This window comes from Chelonia mydas, chromosome 1, assembly GCF_015237465.2.
Source record: "Chelonia mydas isolate rCheMyd1 chromosome 1, rCheMyd1.pri.v2, whole genome shotgun sequence".
Lineage (NCBI taxonomy): Eukaryota > Metazoa > Chordata > Testudines > Cheloniidae > Chelonia > Chelonia mydas.
Genome location: NC_057849.1, coordinates 261,601,481 through 261,620,669, shown reverse-complemented (window position 1 = coordinate 261,620,669; position 19,189 = coordinate 261,601,481). Strand labels below are relative to the sequence as shown.

The 19,189-nt window shown below is 44.7% G+C and overlaps 2 protein-coding genes across 3 annotated transcripts in view; one reads left to right on the top strand and one right to left on the bottom strand.

The window, feature by feature from the left end:
- PDE6H (phosphodiesterase 6H) overlaps nucleotides 1–9,761 on the bottom strand; it is a 32,796-nt gene extending 23,035 nt beyond the window's left edge. The window contains exon 1 of the mRNA XM_043545097.1: nucleotides 9,692–9,761. The gene's annotated coding sequence lies outside the window, so the exon portion shown is untranslated. The remainder of the gene's footprint in view (nucleotides 1–9,691) is intronic.
- Nucleotides 9,158–18,599, top strand: ARHGDIB (Rho GDP dissociation inhibitor beta). Of its 2 annotated transcripts, none has more exons than XM_007064025.4 (6): nucleotides 9,158–9,319; nucleotides 13,372–13,560; nucleotides 14,217–14,300; nucleotides 15,413–15,489; nucleotides 17,187–17,250; nucleotides 17,825–18,599. In XM_007064025.4, the coding sequence occupies exons 2-6, from the start codon at nucleotides 13,383–13,385 to the stop codon at nucleotides 18,022–18,024; spliced, it is 603 nt and encodes a 200-aa protein (XP_007064087.2). In that variant the 5' UTR covers nucleotides 9,158–9,319; nucleotides 13,372–13,382; the 3' UTR covers nucleotides 18,025–18,599. The 2 variants fall into 2 exon arrangements, with proteins under 2 accessions (XP_007064087.2, XP_043401019.1); XM_043545084.1 differs by lacking the exon at nucleotides 9,158–9,319 and adding an exon at nucleotides 9,361–9,632.
- Nucleotides 18,600–19,189: the final 590 nt, after the last annotated feature.

Below are 19,189 nucleotides of genomic sequence, written 5' to 3'. Positions count from 1 at the left end.
ATGTTAAGATGTTTAAAAGAAAACAGGGTAAGCCAGTACCAGAGGGAGGAATGGAGTCAGAAGGAACTCCAACCTCACCTTTTGTTAAAGAAATTACACCTTTTAAACAAATCCTTCAAAAATTTGGCCACAGTCCTTGGACTAAACAAGCCCTAGCTGATGTCTGCACTATTTCGGACCTAGAGGATAGATTGGCTCAGTATATCCTCATATGCAAACCTTCTAGTGCTGCCAAAAGAGATGCAGCAGCAATTTGGTTGTTGTGGGAGGCATGTAAGGATTCTTCCCTCAGCTTGTCTTCATGTAAAGAGGAAAAGGCACAAATGGAAAAGGGAGCAGACAATTGGAAGGTGCTGGCTACAAATACCCAAAGCCAGCTGAAAATAGTGGAAGATGCACTCCAGGAATACAAAAAGAGAAAAAAAAAAAAAAAAAAAAGTTAACTCTGCAGAGGCTGGAGGGAGGCAGGTAAAGGGGGAGAAGGTCCTATGTACGGCACCCCCAGGCATAATTACAAAGAGAAAAGAGAGTAAAAAAAAAAGTTAACTCTGCAGAGGCTGGAGGGAATTAAGCAGTTAAACTTTGTGAAAATGTTAAAAAGGAAAAAAGTGTTAGAGAAAGAGCATTCTTGGTTTCTTTGCAGCCATTCTGAAAGAAAAATGGGCCCTTTTCCAAAGGAATGTCTGTAAATTAGCCAAGCAAAAATAAACTATCTGATTAAAATCATTTGACTGGACAATTTAGTCAAATTTGCTAAAAGAACATAAGAGGATTCTATTGGAACTTAACTGCCTCAAATGTATAAAGGGAATGTAAGATGTAAAAAACAGAGCAGTGTGGAAGGGATGTTAAGGAAAAGAAAATGTGTATGTATCTGTCTCTGTGTGTGTAAATATGTAAAGTTCTAAGGACCAGTTGGTTTTGTTTTTGTTTTAAATAATGCCACTAAAAATCCATTTGACTCTTTAATTCAAAGTTGCAAAACTGACAGACCTTTTTGCTAGACACAGGTAATTAGTGTTATTTGGCTTTGGGATTTGGCATTTAACCCTTAAAAGGTAACTCAATGCTTTACAAAAATTAAAATGTTTTTAAGTTGTGGCTGCAGCAGGGCAGTCAAAATCAGGAGAATATAAAAAAAAAATTCTGGATTCTTTTTGTTTGTTTGTTTTTTGTTTGTTTGTTTTTGTAACAAAATAGCAGATGAGAGTTGTAGTAAAAAAAAATAAAAAAATAAAAAAAGACAGTGCCTCTCTGAAGCAACAGCAGGGGTGAGGTGCACAAAACAAAAAGAAGCAATGTTAGAAACACTGAGTCTTAAAATGGCTCTGAGTAATCAGACTGTTACTTTGATAAAGGTACATGAAAACTCTGTAAGCAAAAAAAAAAAAAAAAGAAATAGTGACACCTTATGTAAAAATGGATCTGGATAATGTTATAGAAGTTAAACTATGGAAGGAATGTGCATTTGCCCCAGAACATGTGCAGGGTATATTGTAGAAGGGGCAAAAGAAATGCAAAAATACCATGCTACTTAATTAAAATGCTATTAGGGCTCCAAAGGGAGCCACAATAGGTTGGGTTTTCTTTTTCAGATTGCTGTGTGTTTTGGAAGCAGAAGTTAAAAGTAATCAAAACTCTGGTGAAAGTTGATTGTGTCCCTTTTAACATAGAGTCTCTGAGCTGCTGATGGCTTTAAATCCAAAAGCAGGAAGCTTCTGTGAAAATGCAAATTACCTAAATGATAAAGGAAGGAAAGAACTAGCAGCACAAAGGAGCTGCAGATAAAGGACATACCTGGTCAGCAAACAAATTGTCTAAATAAAAGGCATGGGATAACAAGATAATTTTAATAAATTTAATGATAATAAGTATCCCTGTAACAACGTATAGTGTGTATGATTTTTGGAAAAACCCTTTAACGTCGTATGGTAATGATGCTTCTCAGTTATTACCTGTAAATAAAACTTAAAGCTTAACACAGCAGGAAAAACATTATAAACTTGGTCTGCTGTATAAGAAGGAAAACTCAGGGATTTAATGACTAAACAGTGGGATAATTTCCCCATAACCCTTAAAAGATAAAAGCCATTGAAACCTGGCCTGCCTATAGAACAAAAACAGGAAAATGTGGGGGCAATTGCTCTGTTTTGCCTGCAATCAGCAAGGGTATTTGTAAAAGAAATATTTTAAGCAATAATCTGCCACCCCAAAAGGGGTAGAAACATGTTCTTTTTGTCTTTCAGAAAATCAGGAAAAGCTGATGCCAGCTGAAGAGCAACCCAATACTATGAATCTACTAGAAACTGTGTTTTGTGTTCTAAGTGTTGTCTTGTGTTTTGTCTTGTTGCTAGCACTGTTGTGTGTTTAAAAAAAAAAAATACTAAAGACCTGCAGGTAATTAAAAATAAATTAAGCTCTCTGTCCCAGCTACAGGACAGTCTGACACAAAAACAAGTACATGCCAATGTAGACTTGGTCCAAATTGGTCTGGGTTACCTAAAAGGCCGATGGAATCTTTGGTAATGGCTTAATACTATCACATGGCTTATCCATAAGAAAAAAAAAAATTAGAAATAGGAAACTACACAGCCATAGCTATGGGACGCACTGAAATGCAGTTACTTGCACTAGCTACTTTGGAACACAAAATGTTCTGGGTCATATTGGGAAATATTATGTGTTTGATGCATTTGTTAAAAAAGAAAGAGATCATTGTTTGACACTTATCAATATGAATGGATGCAATATGTTTCCAGTATTGTAAAACCAGACTTGTTAATGGGAGAAATTGTTGTCAAAATTGCACACCAACAGTCCTTGGAGGCAAAGGTATTGAAGGTTAACCCACTCCCCATATTACACATGGGATCCTTCTGGCTACCCTGGACCTCGAGCCAGTGGGCTGGGGAGGGAGTGAAGCTATTGGACACTAGAGGTTGTACCGAATGGACTCCTCAAAAGTGGGTGTGCCTCACCTTGCCTGTTGCCCCAGAACCTTGTAGTAAAGATACATCACTAGGATCGTGTATGTGGTATGAATTGGAATCACGAAGTCAAATTGCCTCACAGTACTTTCTCTTGAATAGGCTACATAGAAAGTGACACTGACGATTATAAATCTTAGTGTCAAAAGGGGGATTATGTTGGATCATATTAAAGAAGTTCTGTATTAAAATCACAAATGAGTTTGATTCCCCATAGTTTAAATTCCAGGGTATTACTAATTAAGAGGTCTCTTGGTTTTTGGTACTGTTTCTCTCCCTCTGTGTGTGAAACTTGCAAGCTGCTAATTGTGTTAGTACATTCTAAGACAGAGTCTGTTCTCAAAGCAATTCACAGAGAGAGAGAGACTCAAAGCAATACTCTAACAACAGAAACAGCACCCAGAAACTCCCCGCCCTTTTGTTGTATTAACAATTGTGATTAAAATAGAGATAGAGGATGTATGTGGATGGATGCTTGGTGTGGATAATAACTGAATGATCAGGGAGGTGCCAGCCTAAGAATCCAGTGTCCATCGGCTGAAGAAGGCGTCAAGTGGAAATAACCAGAGGACTCCCGGAGGGCAGACTGGAATCCACCCAACAGCCTCAAGAATGGGAGAACCAAAGAACAAGATAACATCTTGGAGCCGTCAGGAATGTGCCATCTGCTGATTGATTCAGCAACAGCATGATGCAGCAATTCCCATAGACTGGCATAGGAAGAAATTCCTATAAAAATAGACTCTAAAAAGTGAGAACTTTGGGGTCTGATTCTGCAAACCAACTTCCAGGAGCATCAGATGAGCATCTGACAAGGCCCTGCTCCCTCCTCATGTCCAGGCCACCTGGCCAGTGGCTTGGCATGAGCAACTCTAAGGCTGGTAACTATGATAACAACTTTGCAGAACCTCTGTGTGTGTGTGTGTGTGTGTGTGTGTGTATGAATGAATGTATGAATAAATATGAGATTGAATGGAATGTTATAGCTATAACTAACTGCTTACTATGATAACAACCTTGCAGAACCTGTGTGTGTGTGTGTGTGTATGAATGAATGTGTGAATAAAGATGAGATTGAATGGAATGTTACAGCTGTAACTAACTGCTTACTATGATTCTTTCTGTATTCACAATAAATGTGGTATTTTGCCTTTTTCCCTTTAATAAGATCCTGCTGGTTTTTATTTTATTGGTACAACACAGGACCAGAGGAAATTATACAGAGTAGAGTGAAGTCTAATTAAATAATAATACTTGTAAAGTTCTATACAAGTGCACATTTATACCCCTCACCCAAACATCTCTACATGAACCATTGTTTGCACTAGGAAAAACATAGGCTTTATATCTTCTCATCATTAAAAAATGCTGGAATCTCTGCTCCAACTTCAATCACCTTGTGTCAGAGCCCATAACTGGAAAATTTCGCCTCAAAGATGAATGTTTTGGAAACTTACAAGCATGTGAAAACAAAAGGTTATGACAGAAATTGGTCTGCAGTGTTAACTAAATCTGGTGGTCACCAGTTGCAACTGGCAGAATATAAAGATCATTTCATCCCTTGCTGAAATGCAGCTACCTCTGGGGTGGAACATACCAAAGGCATTAAACAGCATACAGCAACATTCTGCAAAATTTCAGACACAAAATGAAGAGGAGACTATATCCAACTGAACTCAGGACACCAAAATGTAGTTACCTACAATATGTTGTCTATTGCCTGTTCATTAGAAGTGAATACACTGATTCCGAAAATTAAGAACTCCAGAGACAAACCCTGAATATAAACCACCACACCACTTGGATCCTCTCTTTCTCTCTTTTTTTTTGGTGAGATTCTGAAATGTATTGATAAGGGTTTGGCCTTCCTGGTTTCAGTGGGAGAGATAACCCAATGGTCACTGGGAGATCTAACCAACACATGATCTTCTACCCCTTCCATTACAGTCACAGAAATCTCTTCTTCCAAAGAGGGCTAGTCAATACTTAATTATGTTCTAGGGTCTCTCAAAATGATGAGTGGTGTACTGGGGAGAGTTTGATTGATCTTTTACGCCTCCTGCCCTCCTCCACAATTTTAGAGAACAGGGATTGTTGCATGGTGTTTGTACTTTGGGGATGAGACAGATTTGCATGTACTGAAAGGCTAATGTGCAGCTTTAGTGAGATTCAAATGAGTGTTTCCAATTCTGCAGCTAACTAAAGGGGTGGACAGGAAGGCTGCCTCCTCCAAAAAGATAAAGCAGGATGGTGTTAGAAGGAGTGCATGGGTTTACTTCTCAGCTCTTCCAAACATCATGAGAGCCTCCTGAAGATGTTAAAAGTGTGTGAGATGCTCAGAAGTTCACCCTGACCCACTGGGAAAAACCCCCTCAAATAGACGGAAGCCCAGGACTGTAGGAGGTTTGGAAGGGGAGTGTTGCTGACTCTCCTGCTTTTATCACAATATTAGGGTTTTATTCCTTAAAGCTCCTGGACTCCTGTGATGATATGAGAACCTCAGCATTTTTCTTAATTACTAAGTTTCTAGCTTGAAAACATGACCCCTAAAGGCTCCAGTACCAGATGGCAACTAGAAAGAACCCCACATTTATTTTTTATTTTTAAAAACTCTTATGATTTTTAGCCCAATCTCATGATTTTTGCTGCTTGACTGATTTTAGATTTTAGAACACTTGAGGCTGGCCTTAGGGGGCAAAGGTCGTGTGGTTTAGGAAAGTGCCTTTAAAGATTTGGCTAAACTAGTAAGAAACGGTCAAACTTCTGGATACTTCTCTGATCCAAACTCAGACTCTGACATTTTGAAGTTTGACCACCCCCTCCTGTTGATGTGTTTAGTATTTCAGGGCTTCTTTATAGTCAAGACAAGTGAGGCACTGAGTGTGTGCCTTCAATGCCGGGAATACCATCAGACATGATATGCCTCATGTCAAACCTGGTCTCTTGGCCCTTGGCCAAAGATAACTAGCATTAAAACCTTTAACTTTTTAAGTTAAGCATCAAACCTAAACTACAATACCTAAACTGACTAAACCAACAACTAGAGGCTCTGTCTAAAGAGCATACAATATGATGGGGGCTAATTTAGCTACAACTAATCAGGAGAAAGATCTTGGAGTCATCGTGGATAGTTCTCTGATGACGTCCACCCAGTGTGCAGCGACAGTCAAAAAAGCAAATGGGATGTTAGGAATAATTAAAAAAGGGATAGAGAATAAGACAGAGAATATCTTATTGCCCTTATATAATAGATCCCTGGTACGCCCACATCTTGAATACTGCGTACAGATGTGGTCCCCTCATCTCAAAAAAACATATACTGGCCTTAGAAAAGGTTCAGAAAAGGGCATCTAAAGTGGTTAGGGGTTTGGAACGGGTCCCATATAAGGAGAAATTAAAGAGGCTAGGACTTTTCAGCTTGCAAAAGAGGAGACTAAGGGGGGATATGACAGAGGTATATAAAATCATGAGTGGTGTGGAGAAAGTGAATAAGAAAAAGTTATTTACTTATTCCCATAATATAAGAACTAGGGGCCACCAAATGAAATTAATGGATAGCAGGTTTAAAACAAATAAAAGGAAGTTCTTCTTCACTCAGCACACAGTCAACCTGTGGAACTCCTTGCCTGAGGAGGTTGTGCAGGCTAGGACTATAACAGGGTTTAAAAGAGAACTGAATAAATTCATGGGGGTTAAGTCCATTAATGGCTATTAGCCAGGATGGGTAAGGAATGGTGTCCCTAGCCTCTGTTTGTCAGAGCGTGCAGATGAATGGCAGGAGAAAGATCACTTGATCATTACCTGTCAGGTTCACTCCCTCTGGGACACCTGGCATTGGCCACTGTCGGTAGACAGGATACTGGGCTGGATGGACCCCTGGTCTGACACAGTATGGCCATTCTTATGTTCAGGATCTTCTTTCCAGATTTGCTCCTGGTCTGTTGCAGCTGGTGGTTGGAAGGAACTTGTAAGGTGATGAGTCACTCCTGCGCTAGGCTCCAGCCAATCCACAAGCTAGGAACTGGCCATGTGACTCCCAGACCAGGTATATAAGCCTCTCAAAAAGAAACAGCCTCTCAGTCTGCTCAGTGTCTCTGTAAGGCTTGGAACTCATTTTTGACTGACAGTGACAAGACTCCCCAAGCCTTAGCCTGTTCTTTCTCCATCCATGCTTTCACTCTAACTCTACCCTGGACTCTTGATTCCAACTCTGACCACTAGGCATGACCCTCCCTATCACAGTTTCTCTCAGAACTGAGGTGATCAGGGTGTGGCACACTCTAGAATGTTCAAGAACAGATGGGGGAGGGGTGGGTGTGTGGGCACTGCTAGGTAGGTTCCATTGTCTGAGCTGCACATGACTGCTGCATCCCAAAGGATCTACAAAGGAGCTAAGATTTATCATCTCTCGTTTTACAGTTGGGGAAACTGAGGCACAGAGCGGTGACATGACTGGCCCAAAGTCACAGGTCACTTCACCTCCCTGTGCCGCTACAGGTTGGCTGAATCCCATTCCAGCATTCTATCCAATAGGCCACATCATACATACTCTTACATCCATGGCTATACACAAACACATTCTTGCACATACAATATCATATGTACATTATACACGCATACCTATAAAACACACAGCTACATGCACCCCTTCCTACATGCACCCGTGCACACTCCTATAGCTATATACACACATATGTACATCTTGGTATCTACACACACTTGCACACTTAAATACACAAACATGCATATACACACAGATTTGTATGTTTCCCTCCCACTCCCACCCCAACCCCCAAAAAGCAACAACAAAACTCCATTCACTTAAAGTTGCTCAGGTACATCTCCTTTCCACACAATCATTAAAAATCTCCACCTGTGACATTTACTTTCATAGAATCATAGAGTTGGAAGGGACCTTAGGAAGTCATCTAGTCCAACCCCCTGCTCAAAGCAGGACCAATCCCCAATTTTTTCCCCAGATCCCTAAGTGGCCCCCTCAAGGATTGAATTTACAACCCTGGGTTTAGAAGCCAATGGTCAAACCACTAAGCTATCCCTCCCCCATTTCACAACAGCCTCAACTCACATGCTTTTGCATGATCTGTTTACTCACAGGTCTTAATTCTGTTCTGCTACTCCCATGTCAATCTGGAGTAAATCAAAATCAGTGGATTTACTCCAGATTTGCACCAGTGTAACTGAGAGAAGAATTTGGCCCTCAGATTGTGGTTCTACAACAAACATGCTTTCAGTTCCAACACACAGAATCACCCAACACACATCCAATTCTTCACAATCACACTCAAACAATCACACTGAAACAGAAACAATAACTCTTTCTAATCTCAGCTGGATGGACTATAAAACCTACCCAGTGGTGCCTACACACCCACCCCTCCCCCATCGATTCTTGAGCATTCTAAGGTGTGTGCCTGTAAACACACCTGGAGGGGTTAAGTCTTTAATGTGTTTTACTGTATTTGTATCTGGAAAAGTATGAGGTCAGAGGAAAGTTTGGCATCTGAGTGTGATTGTGAGGCATTAGATGTGCACTTGGTGAGGATGTTCGGTGTTGGAATAGAAAGAATCTCTATTGACATTTCAAAGAGGAAATGGTTTTAAAGCTGCTACGTGTGTGAAAAGCAGGCTCTAAAGGGTGTGAAAAGCACATAGAAAATCAAAGTTTCTCCTTCTCGAGGTTGTTCGTGTTTGAGGATAATTGATTCCTGTGAGTTACCATGCTTAATTTAGGGATTCACACCCTGCTTTAAGTGGAAAACTAAACACACCTTAAATTTGGGGAAGATGGGGGTGCCTCTGTAATGCACACCTACGTCTACACCCTCCCTCCCCCCCCCCCCCAGGAATAACCCGGTTGAAATCAGTGGAGCTACACCAGCGGGAAACGAATGTGAGAGAAGAATCAGGACTGCAGTACATGCACCCACACCTGAGCACAAATGCATGCAAAAATATATTCCCATATCCACACAGACTTTCAGGCACGGACAAAGAGGTACAGTACACAGTAATACACAAAACACCCCCAGCCAAACACATGCAAGCACACAGTGACACACACACACAGGCTGTTTGTGGGAAAGGATGCTACTCAGACCCCGTTGATCAAGATGTAGGAGGATCCAGATAAAGTGAGCACTGCAGCATGAGCAGTGACTCTGCAGCTAGCTCAGGGCTTCCTCTTCAAGTGAGGGCGCTTTTTTCTCCCTCCCCCCCCCCCCCCCCCCTTCAACTTCCTTCCTGCTCTAACGGCCAAAGCTCAAAACTGAGCGCAGAGAGCAGAGAGGGTCCCCGGACGCAGACGCCAGCCAGTGAGTATAAATGCAGATAACTCGGGGGAGGGGGAGCTGGAAAAGAGCCTTCTCACTCTGCTACCACAGTTTGAGCCTGTTCCCTGTGGCGGAGGGAGGATTGATTTGCACGGCTTGACAATAGGGAAGGGTCTGAAATGCAAAGAGGACGGTCCTGGCTGCACCAGAAAAGGGAAGTTAGACAGCAGTGAGGGGAAAGGGGAGATGCCTGGGCAGCCGGAGTTCAGCTCTGCACTGCGCTGTCAGTGAGCCTGGGAAATGCTCGTGAAGGGTTCGAGGGGGCTGGGAGTTGTCTCCTGCCCAGGCTCTCTTGGTAAATAACGCTATGCTTTGCTTTCTCAAGAGGCCTGCTCAGGCAGGGGGGTATTTTACCTTTCATCCCTGAAGGGTGGGGCTGGGAGAGGAAGTAGTTTACCCTGCATCATGGAAAATTCCATTGCATTCCCTCTGCCAAATCCTCATTGTTGCGTAGATAAGCCCTATATTTGGGGGTTACGTTGTACGTGAGTTTGATGCTCTTAAGAAGCACTGGTAAAATGGCTGATGCCCCCTATTTATGCCCAGGGCAGATACCATACAGCACAGGGAGTGGCAGTAAGGTCTTTCTCTGCCTGCTGCCTCCTGTCAGCATGCCTCCCTCTGACCTACAGTGAGCACGTCTGAAGCTTCAACCTCCCCTGCCCGTTCAGCCCTGGGACTCTGCCAGAGTGGGTGGCTGGCACCAATGATTATGGTGTTTTTGCTCTTTGCCTTTTGAAGCTGTCACTTTCTGGCAGGGGCTCCCTAATTCTGGCCCATTGTTTCTCTCCCATGGCCAGAGATGAGCTCCTGGGCCTCACAGACACAATTTGAAATCTAGTGCGTGAAGAGAGGGAGGTCTCAAGGCGCAGGGCAGGGGCACAGGGAGGGCCGAAGAATCTGTGGGAGTGGGTAGGGAAAGAGAAAGCATTCGTGGTAGGAAACAAATCTTTAATTTCTTTCCAAAGTGTTTTAGGGGTTAATTTTATTTTTTCATTGTAAAAGTGGCCATTTAGTATGTAGACAATATATCAGAAGAGCCCCAGGGGCATCGCCCTTCCTGTTGGGCCAGTGAGGCAAACCACACCCGTGTGCACTAACAAACAAGGTGAAGGAAACTGAGGTGTCCAGGAGAAGCTCTGATGTGTTCCATTTTGTAGATGACAGTAGTGAGTGAGGACACATGCACAGAAGGCCCATCCTTTCCCACTGAAGTTAATGGGAGTTTTGTAGAAAGCAGGACTGGGTCCTTGAACCCTAGAAGTAAAACTCAGGCGTGGGTCTGACCTACTCCATGTAGTAGGGATCAGCAGTGTAGGCATACGAATGAGCCAGGAGGGGACTAGCCAGAGCCCTATCCCTTTGGCTCACTCAGGTAATCAGGTAGTCTGCCATTCCAGCTTGCCCAGTGGGTTGCTAATATCTCTGGGAGGTTTAGGGCACCCAAAGGAATTCCTGAGAAGGGGAGCCTCTGCACTAGTTCTGATGGAAAAGTTCCTCAGCCCTGGGCAAAGCAGGAGGAAGATCTTAGGGAAGGGGAGTAACCAGAAATTCCAGGACAAAATCTCTATTCTCCACCTCCCTCCCTTTCCCTCTATCAGTGACTTTTTCTCCTTCTCCCTCTGTGTCTCCCTCTATCATAAATCATAAAGACCCTCATGGAGGGAGTGAGGAGTGGGGAGGGCAGGCTGACAAGATGGTGCAGGGAATGATCAACAGTTTCAGGGCTTCATCCTGCATTATTCATGCTGAAGCTGGGGGATCAATCAGATTTTTTCCCATAGGGTCCTGGGACAGGCCTGGATTTCCTCCTTCATGAGGACAATCTCAGGTTCTTTTGCCATGGAATGCAGACTCCCTGAACCAATTTTTCAGTTAGTGTAAATCAGTGCAGTTGCAATGAATCACCAATTGGAAGATCTGAGCTTTCTCCTCATCCGTAGGGCTGTCTCAGATTTCCTTTTCTCCCCACTGACTTCTCCACATTAGTGCCAGACTCACTCAAGGATTTAATTGTAATGCAGTCTCATAGAATATGTATTATCCATTGGAAGGCATGACCAAATCTGTCTGTTCCTTGGCTCGTTAGTCAGTCTGTGTATCTATCACCTTTATGCCACCAAAGGCATCTGCTAACATGCTCCTCCTGGAGTTTTTCCATCAGTCTCACCAGGACTGGGATAGTGTCTGAAGCTGCCAAGCTGGGTGTGACTCAGCCTTGCACAGTTCTATTCACAAACTCATCCCGGGAGAGTCATTTTAATTTAATTTAAGTTTTTTTGATGACCAAGTGAAATATGTCATTATCATCAACATATCCATTGTGTGAGTGGGCAAACACTAGGGTTACCTACCTAGAGAGAAGAAGTAGAGGGAAATTGATCGAGAAATTTAAAATAACTAAGGGTAAAGTGGAAGTGTATCAATTCCCCCTTTTCATACTGTCCCATGACACAAGAATGAACGGTCAGTCACTAAAATGAATGTCCACTATATATAGAACAAATCAAACAAAACTGTCACACAGCAAAGAATGATTTGGTCCATGTGCAGTATCCACCATTGGCTATGGCATTGTGGCTGGGGTTTTTTAAACCTTTCTCAGAAGCATCAAAAATTGGCCACTACCATATATCAGACTAGATGGACCAGTCATCTGATTCATTAAGGCAGAACCTACAGTCCTATCTACTCAACCGCTCAACCTTTCCTTCCTTATTCTGGCCATTTATCCCCTACTCTACTTCATTCTCTCCTTTTGGCCATCCATTCTCCATCCATCCACCTATCTCCTCATCCTCCCTCCGCTTTTTCTGTCTCTCTTTACTTCTTTCTGTGCAGCCACCAGAGCAGGTTCATTCTTCCAACTGGTGACCTCAGTGCAGCTGCACTGATTTATACCAACTGCAGAAGTGGCTCTGGAAGTCTGGGATAATCCCAGGATTCCATGGGGAAAGAACCTGCCGTTGTCCTCATGGAAGAGGAAATCCATTGAGTAGCTCCTGTCTAAGCCCGCGCTGAGACAACTGCTCATTGACTTTAGTTCTCACTTCCTCTCACTTCGGAGATGTCTTATGGTTGAAATGCTACTGCTCAGAGCAGGTCTGCAGCTGGGGCAAGTATTGTCATAGGAACAGACCACACATTTCCTTCCTACACAGGAAGTGGACTCTGTCATTGCATGAAGTGAGCTATTTTCAAGGGTGTGCAGCAGAGAAAGTCTGGGGCATGTGCAGCTGTATTTAGTAGGATTCATTTTCTTGAGCAAAGAGGGTTTATTTAATCTGTTCAGTTACGAGAGTCATTATCAGGTATTTTACCTCCTTGTAAATTCTGCGTTTCTAAGTGTTATTTATAGCCCATTAGAAGCAGGAAAATTAAACCTTTTCCTTAATGACTTTTATTTCCCTCCATGCTTCTATATGTGACAGTCGCTTTTAATGTGAACTCATTGATCAGTGCTGAGGCTGCTTGCCCAAGTTATTGTAGTCCTGTGCTAGGGTTGCATAAGGTGGCTTGTTGCAAATTGTCATTGTTTCAGTCTAAGTTGTTTTTGTCATTCCTGGAAGCCCCACAAAGAGCAGGGGGGCGGAGGGGGGAACAAGAAAGAAAGACAAGGGGGGACGCATGTCTAACTGAAAATACAAAAACAGCAACAACAGACTAATTCAACCCTCAAGCATCAGATTTCTGAGCATTTTGCTTTGGCATTAGGTTACGACATTGAATGTGGTGCTGATGCAAGGCAGCAGTGCTCGGACAATTTGTATAGTGTAGGTGCTGAGAGCCACTGAACCAAACTGTGAACCCTGTACATGCTAGACACCACTTCAAGCCACTGGATGCTGCAGCACCGTGAGCACCCCTAGTTCCAGTACCTATGGTGCCAGGTGTCTGACTGACAACCCTGGAGACTGAGTGGCTTTCTCCAGAGAACAAATACTGCCCCCTTCCCCTCCCCTCCTCCCCCCCCGCCCCCCGGCTGTACCCACCTGCTTTGTTCTGCCACTGACTGGCTGTATTGCCCTCCTCAGGCCAAGAGACCATGACTGAGAAAACCCCAGACCTACATGTAGAGGAAGAGGAGGAGGATGTGGATGGCAAAATCAACTACAAGCCTCCACCCCAGAAATCGCTTCAGGAGCTGCAGGAGCTGGACAAGGATGATGAAAGCCTCGCTAAGTACAAGAAATCCCTGCTGGGGGATGGGCCTGTGGTGGCAGGTATGGATCTCTGATGGAAAAGGCTCACAGAGAAATACAGTGTGTGTCCAGTCCTGGTTGTGGGAGGACACTATGGTGGCATGCATGTGGGGAAGGATTGAGGTTGTCCCCAATGGGGAGGGTACAGTACATATATGCATTGCTCTTGCTGGGGTATGGGAGCAAGCTACCAGATATATGCCTGACTGGGGTGGGTGGACTCAAATGGAGATAGGGTCTATAGTGTCAGGTCTGTGGCTAGGGATGTCTGGGATGGGGCGAAGGCTTGTGGAGGCATGAATGCATGCCTGAGAGAGTTCCTACTGAGAAAGAGGTTTGTGGTCTCAGGTATGTGCCCAAGGGGGAATCCTGCCTGGACGGACCCAAGGTGGCATTTATGCCCGGGATAGTTCTTTCTAGGGCAGCGTCATGTGGTGGAAGGTATGTTCCTGACAGTCTCTTCTAGAGGGGTAGTGGGATGTGGCTTATGGAATGGTTCCCATTGGGCAAGGTGCATGGTTCTGTCTTCCTAAGAGGACCCAGTCATTATTCCACGTTAGATAACAGAGCATTCTTTAGACAGGGAGATGAGGAAGGGACCCTGGATTCCTTAATTCCTCTCCCTCCCTCCACTTTGATTTTGCAAGCCAATTGGCCTCCTCTTTCCAATCCTACAGACCCAACAGCTCCCAACGTGGTAGTCACACGGCTCACCCTGGTATGTGATACTGCTCCAGGACCAATCACCATGGACCTTATGGGTAGGTGAAGACTTCTTTCTTTGTCACATATGGGAATGATCAGAGGTCCAGCCTAAATTTCAAGTCTAAGGATAATTCCAGAGCCCTGTTTCCCATTTGAAGTTGGTGCTGTGGAAAGTGAGGTAAACCCTAGGGGAATATTCCCGATGGAGATCTCGGGCCTAGTTTCTTATTTAAAGTACAATTACAGTAAAAAGAAGGTTAGAAGTAATAAAGACATATGTCTGTGGTCTCCATCTTCAACTCCTCTGCAGAAGATCTTGGAAATCTCTAAGAATTGCAGGTCTTATAGTTCTTTGTACAAAGGGAAAGGCGTGTGCTCTGGTTTCTGCCCAGCTAGCTCCTAACAGCACAAGATATAGGTACATGTTAGAGTAACAGGCCATTTTGAAACTGGAGTATCAAGCAACCTTGCACTTCTGGCTTCAGGGGACATGGTGAGAGAGTCATGCTTCACCTTATATGGGCTTCTTATCAGAGAGAGGAAGTCAGGACTGGCAAGGTATTGATACTTCCTGTTCAACTGAAATCCCCAGCACGCACGCACGCACAGCATTGCAAAGCCATTTATCTTCACACACTGTGCAGCCCAACTGAGTTTCCAGCCGAGACACTCCCCGCCTCCACTCCCTCTCACTAGAACCAGGGACTCCACATGAGCGAAACAGCTAACATGTGGTGCATAGAGGGCAATGCTACGCACCTGGTTCACTGGAGTAACAGGAGGGCAAAACACATCTGCACACACATGTGTGCCTCTCGTTTGTGTATCTGCACACACACACACATGCCTCTTGTGAATGCATGTGAACACACACACACACACACACAAGCGTGCACATGAATATATATACACAAGCATGCTCTGTTTTTGTGTATGAAGAGGAGCACATATGTCTATGCATGCACATACCTGCATACACACTTGGATATGCACGCACCTGTATGTATGCACATTCATAAAGAAGCTTGCATATACACACACCTGCATGCACATTTCCCAGGTGCGCTATAGGAAAAACTGATGAAAGGGCACATCCATTCCCTGGAAGAGAGTCTGGTTTCTTCTCTTTGTGGCAGTACTAACTATCTGTCTGATTCTCTCTCTACAGGGGACGTTGCGGCACTGAAGAAAGAGACATTTGTACTAAAGGAAGGAGTTGAATATAGAGTTAAGATCCACTTCAAAGTGAGTCACTTTCTCTTTGGTCCCTTCCCATAGGTTGCTCAGTGCATGCTCCAGTCACCAGCCAGTCATCACAGATAACCAGAGCTGAGCAAAATGTTGGAAATGATGCTCTGAACCATGTAAAACTCCAGTGATTTGGGGTATTGTTACAAATCACCTTGGACCACGTGCACCTAAAGGTTTGCTAACCTTTGTAAGCCTGTTGTGTGAACCTGATGAAGCAGGTGGTGAACTGGAGGTTGCATGGAAACCAGTCAAAATTCATGCTTGGAAATGGTTCATACATGTCATTATGTGAAACTCAGTAGCCGTGACTGAGTTTTGCTTTCAGTTTTTGGGACTCAAAGCAAAATTTGATTCCACACAAACCAAAGCTGGAAAAAAAGCTTCCAATGAAGCCCTGTGAAGCTGATCTGCTGAGAGTTGCTGGGCTTCCCAAACACCTAGAGGTGGGTAAAATAGTTGCAGCACAAGACAAAACTACACAGAATCTGAGATTTTCTGCATTGTGTTATGCCCTCCCAAATGGCTTCACATTGCCAAAAATTTCAACAGCGTTTCATGCCATTTCCACCTGCTTCCTGTTGAAAATGGGGTGCGTTCAAAGAGCAAGGTGGCATGCAAAGCAGACACGTTCATCTTTACAAGTTTTTGTTAAAAAAGTAGCTGCATTTTGCAGAAAAGCAAAATATGAGAGATGTTCAACCTCCTGAACTGAAAGAGTGAAAATGTTAATGTGGACAAATTTTCCACCATTTCCATGCAGCTCTACTGCACACAGGCCTAGAAATAATGACACCCCCCAGAGTTACACCCCAGTCTTCTTTTTGCTAGGAAATGTTTCCTTAAATTTCCCACCCTTGCTGATGGGATAATGCTATGGCCAGACTAGTTATCTTAACTCTGTCCCTGGCTCCCAGGGCTGGCCAGGATTGGGATCACTGTAGGCACAGCAAACTGAACCCTGGGATGTGAAAGAGCATGCTGTGTTGTTTTCGGATTTAATAATGCTTCAGTGAGGCACTGTGTCCAGACTGGGAGAAGCAGGGGATGCAGCCAGGCTGTGACTCTCCTGGAGAATATTGAGATTACTGGGGCTGTGTCTACACTAGCTAACTAACTAGTTGAACCATCTCCCTCCATATCCTGGGAATGAGCTTCCCACCCCTTCAGTGATCCCAGTCCCCTGCAGCCCTTGAGGTGAGGGAGTGAGCTCAGTTAGTCTTACCCTAGACTTTCCCCATCTCTTTGTGCAGAATGCATGACTCCAGTCAGCTGGTTCTGGGGTTTAACATGGGAATGCTCAGCTGTGAACCTTGTGCTTCTCCTGCATTCAGCCTTCCCCCAATCCTCTCTGCAGAGCCTCCTGAGAGACTGGTTAACTTGCCCCACCAAACCACCTTGGGGGCTTGGGCAAGGAGAGGAAGAACTCTGATGCACATTAGAGAAACAGAAGTATCCAGGTTGTGTGAAAACTCATCTCTGGCTAATGAGAACTGCCAGGGCTTCCCTCGGCAATGTCTGCTCCATGTTGGGCCCTGAGGCCTGTCCCGCCCTGTCCAGCACAGGGAAGGAGGAGAGTAGTGGCGGGGGGAGCTGGGACAGGAATGTCTGTGTGTGGTTGAGGGGAGGAGAGCAGGAGAGATTGCACTGAGACCCTCCTCATTAGACTCATCCCTGATCACTTCCTCTTGCAGGTAAATAGGGACATTGTGTCTGGACTGAAATATGTGCAGCACACCTACCGGACGGGGGTGAAGGGTGAGTAAGAGAGAACCCCCTCTCCTCCCAAACACACCAACCCCCCCATGCACTCCCAACCCTGCACACAAATTCTCCCAGCCTATAGAGATATCCCCCAGATCAAAGAGCCCCTTCCAAAGGCTCTCATCCTACACTGAGCCTTCCGCTGACACAGGCAGTCATGTGTACACCACTCATCACACAGGTTTCCATTATACACAGATCCTGCCCAACCCACCCTCTCAGAATTTCCCATTCCATACAGAGCCTTCAACGGACACAGGCAAAAACAGCCTGTTCTGTGCTACCCCACAGAGCTTCCAACCGTATAAAGAGCCCTCTTCCTTTCGTACACACACAGCCCTTCTCAGGCTATCCCGAGGGAGATCCTCATTCCACACATAGATTCTGTATATAGACTCTGCAAAAAAATCTCGCATCATTTCATTCAGTGAGTCTGCCCCTGCCTCTGCCTTCTCCCGCTCATGCCTGCCTCAGTTCCTGTGTGATCCGTACTCGGGAACCCAGCTTTTCCTCTCCTTGTTTAGTTCCCTCCTCATGGGCTTTTCCCTTGTGGATTGTTTACTCCTAGTGGATAAAGCTACGTTCATGGTTGGCAGCTATGGGCCACGGCCGGAGGAGTACGAATTCCTGACACCTGTTGAGGAAGCACCCAAGGGCATACTGGCTCGAGGCACCTATCACAACAAGTCCTTCTTCACTGATGATGACAAGCATGACCATCTCACCTGGGAGTGGAATCTGTCCATTAAGAAAGAGTGGACAGAGTGAGCTCACTCAACCTGCCTTCTCCCTTCTTCCCCTGCCTGCCGCACTAGTCACCAGGAGTGCCACGCCCTGGACCCGCACACCATGCTGCCCCCCACAAAAGGGTTCCAGAACCCTCCTAACCCTTGTTCGTTCCTGCCACAGGAGCTTCTGTTAAAAGCAGGTCTTTGCACAGGCCCACGGACAGCCTCTGCATTTCCCGCTGCTATATTGAAAATAACCCACCTAGAGCTGTTGTGACACATGAGGGGCTAAATTGGGAAGAATCCCTCTCCCTTCTGGTCCCTCTTTTGCTCCAAATCAGGTCTCTGAAGTGCCTTTTTGAGGGAACACAATCATCTTGCCAGCTCTACAACTCTCATGGCAGGAGGAATTGCCCCCCTAAATGGTCCTCCACAGTGTTATTTCTGCCTTGTGCTCACTGTAAATGGCTGTTCCCGTTATGATCTTCTTATCCTGGTGTGGTGCCCAAATCATAGTCCTGCCTTTGAAGGCAAAAGCAATCAAGGAGACTCAATTAGCTGCCATGACTTGTAAAGACACCAGTGTCCCAAGAATAAAGTCAGTTTCTTTCTTCCCTTCTGAGTGAGGCTCTCAGTCTTTTGTGGAACATGTCTCCTCACTCCGCCTTTCACACATGCAGAGTATTGCAAGATCGTATGTGGCTAAACAGTATCCAGGGTTAGAGAAAGGACTGAAAAAATCCCAAGTGTCTCATAAGGACTATAACCCTCATACTTCAGCGCATAAACCAGCCTCACCCTAATGGGGTTTAGGGAGACATTTTTCCTGTGTGCAAATTGTTTCATAGCTCCCTTATACAGCTTCCTTCAAAGCCTCTTGTGTGGGCCACTATTAGAGAAGATACCAGACTAGGTGGCCCACTGGTCTGATCCAGTCTAGCATTTGTGTGTTCCTATGTTGTGTGTCTAGTCTGGTATAATGTGGCCTCCATGGCATTTTTAGGCATCTGCTCCTTATCTCCCATAGCAGAGACCTGGTCTCTCATGCCACCCATACAACCAGCTGTCCCGGGAGTGGTCCATGCTGGGGCCAGACTGTCTGATTGGCCATGGTGCAGTGGGAGGACGAGACCCTCTGGGACTTAGTGCACAGAGAAGGGAAATAGCTTCCCTGGTACAAGCAGGGGGTAGTCTCATTGGGTTGG

Coding starts and splice junctions, on each gene's coding strand:
- ARHGDIB (XM_043545084.1), top strand. CDS start 9,578: ATGCTCGTGAAGGGTTCGAGGGGGCTGGGAGTTGTCTCCTGCCCAGGC. Junction 14,301..15,412: donor AATCACCATGGACCTTATGG/GTAGGTGAAGAC, acceptor CTCTCTCTACAG/GGGACGTTGCGGCACTGAAG. Junction 15,490..17,186: donor GAGTTAAGATCCACTTCAAA/GTGAGTCACTTT, acceptor TTCCTCTTGCAG/GTAAATAGGGACATTGTGTC.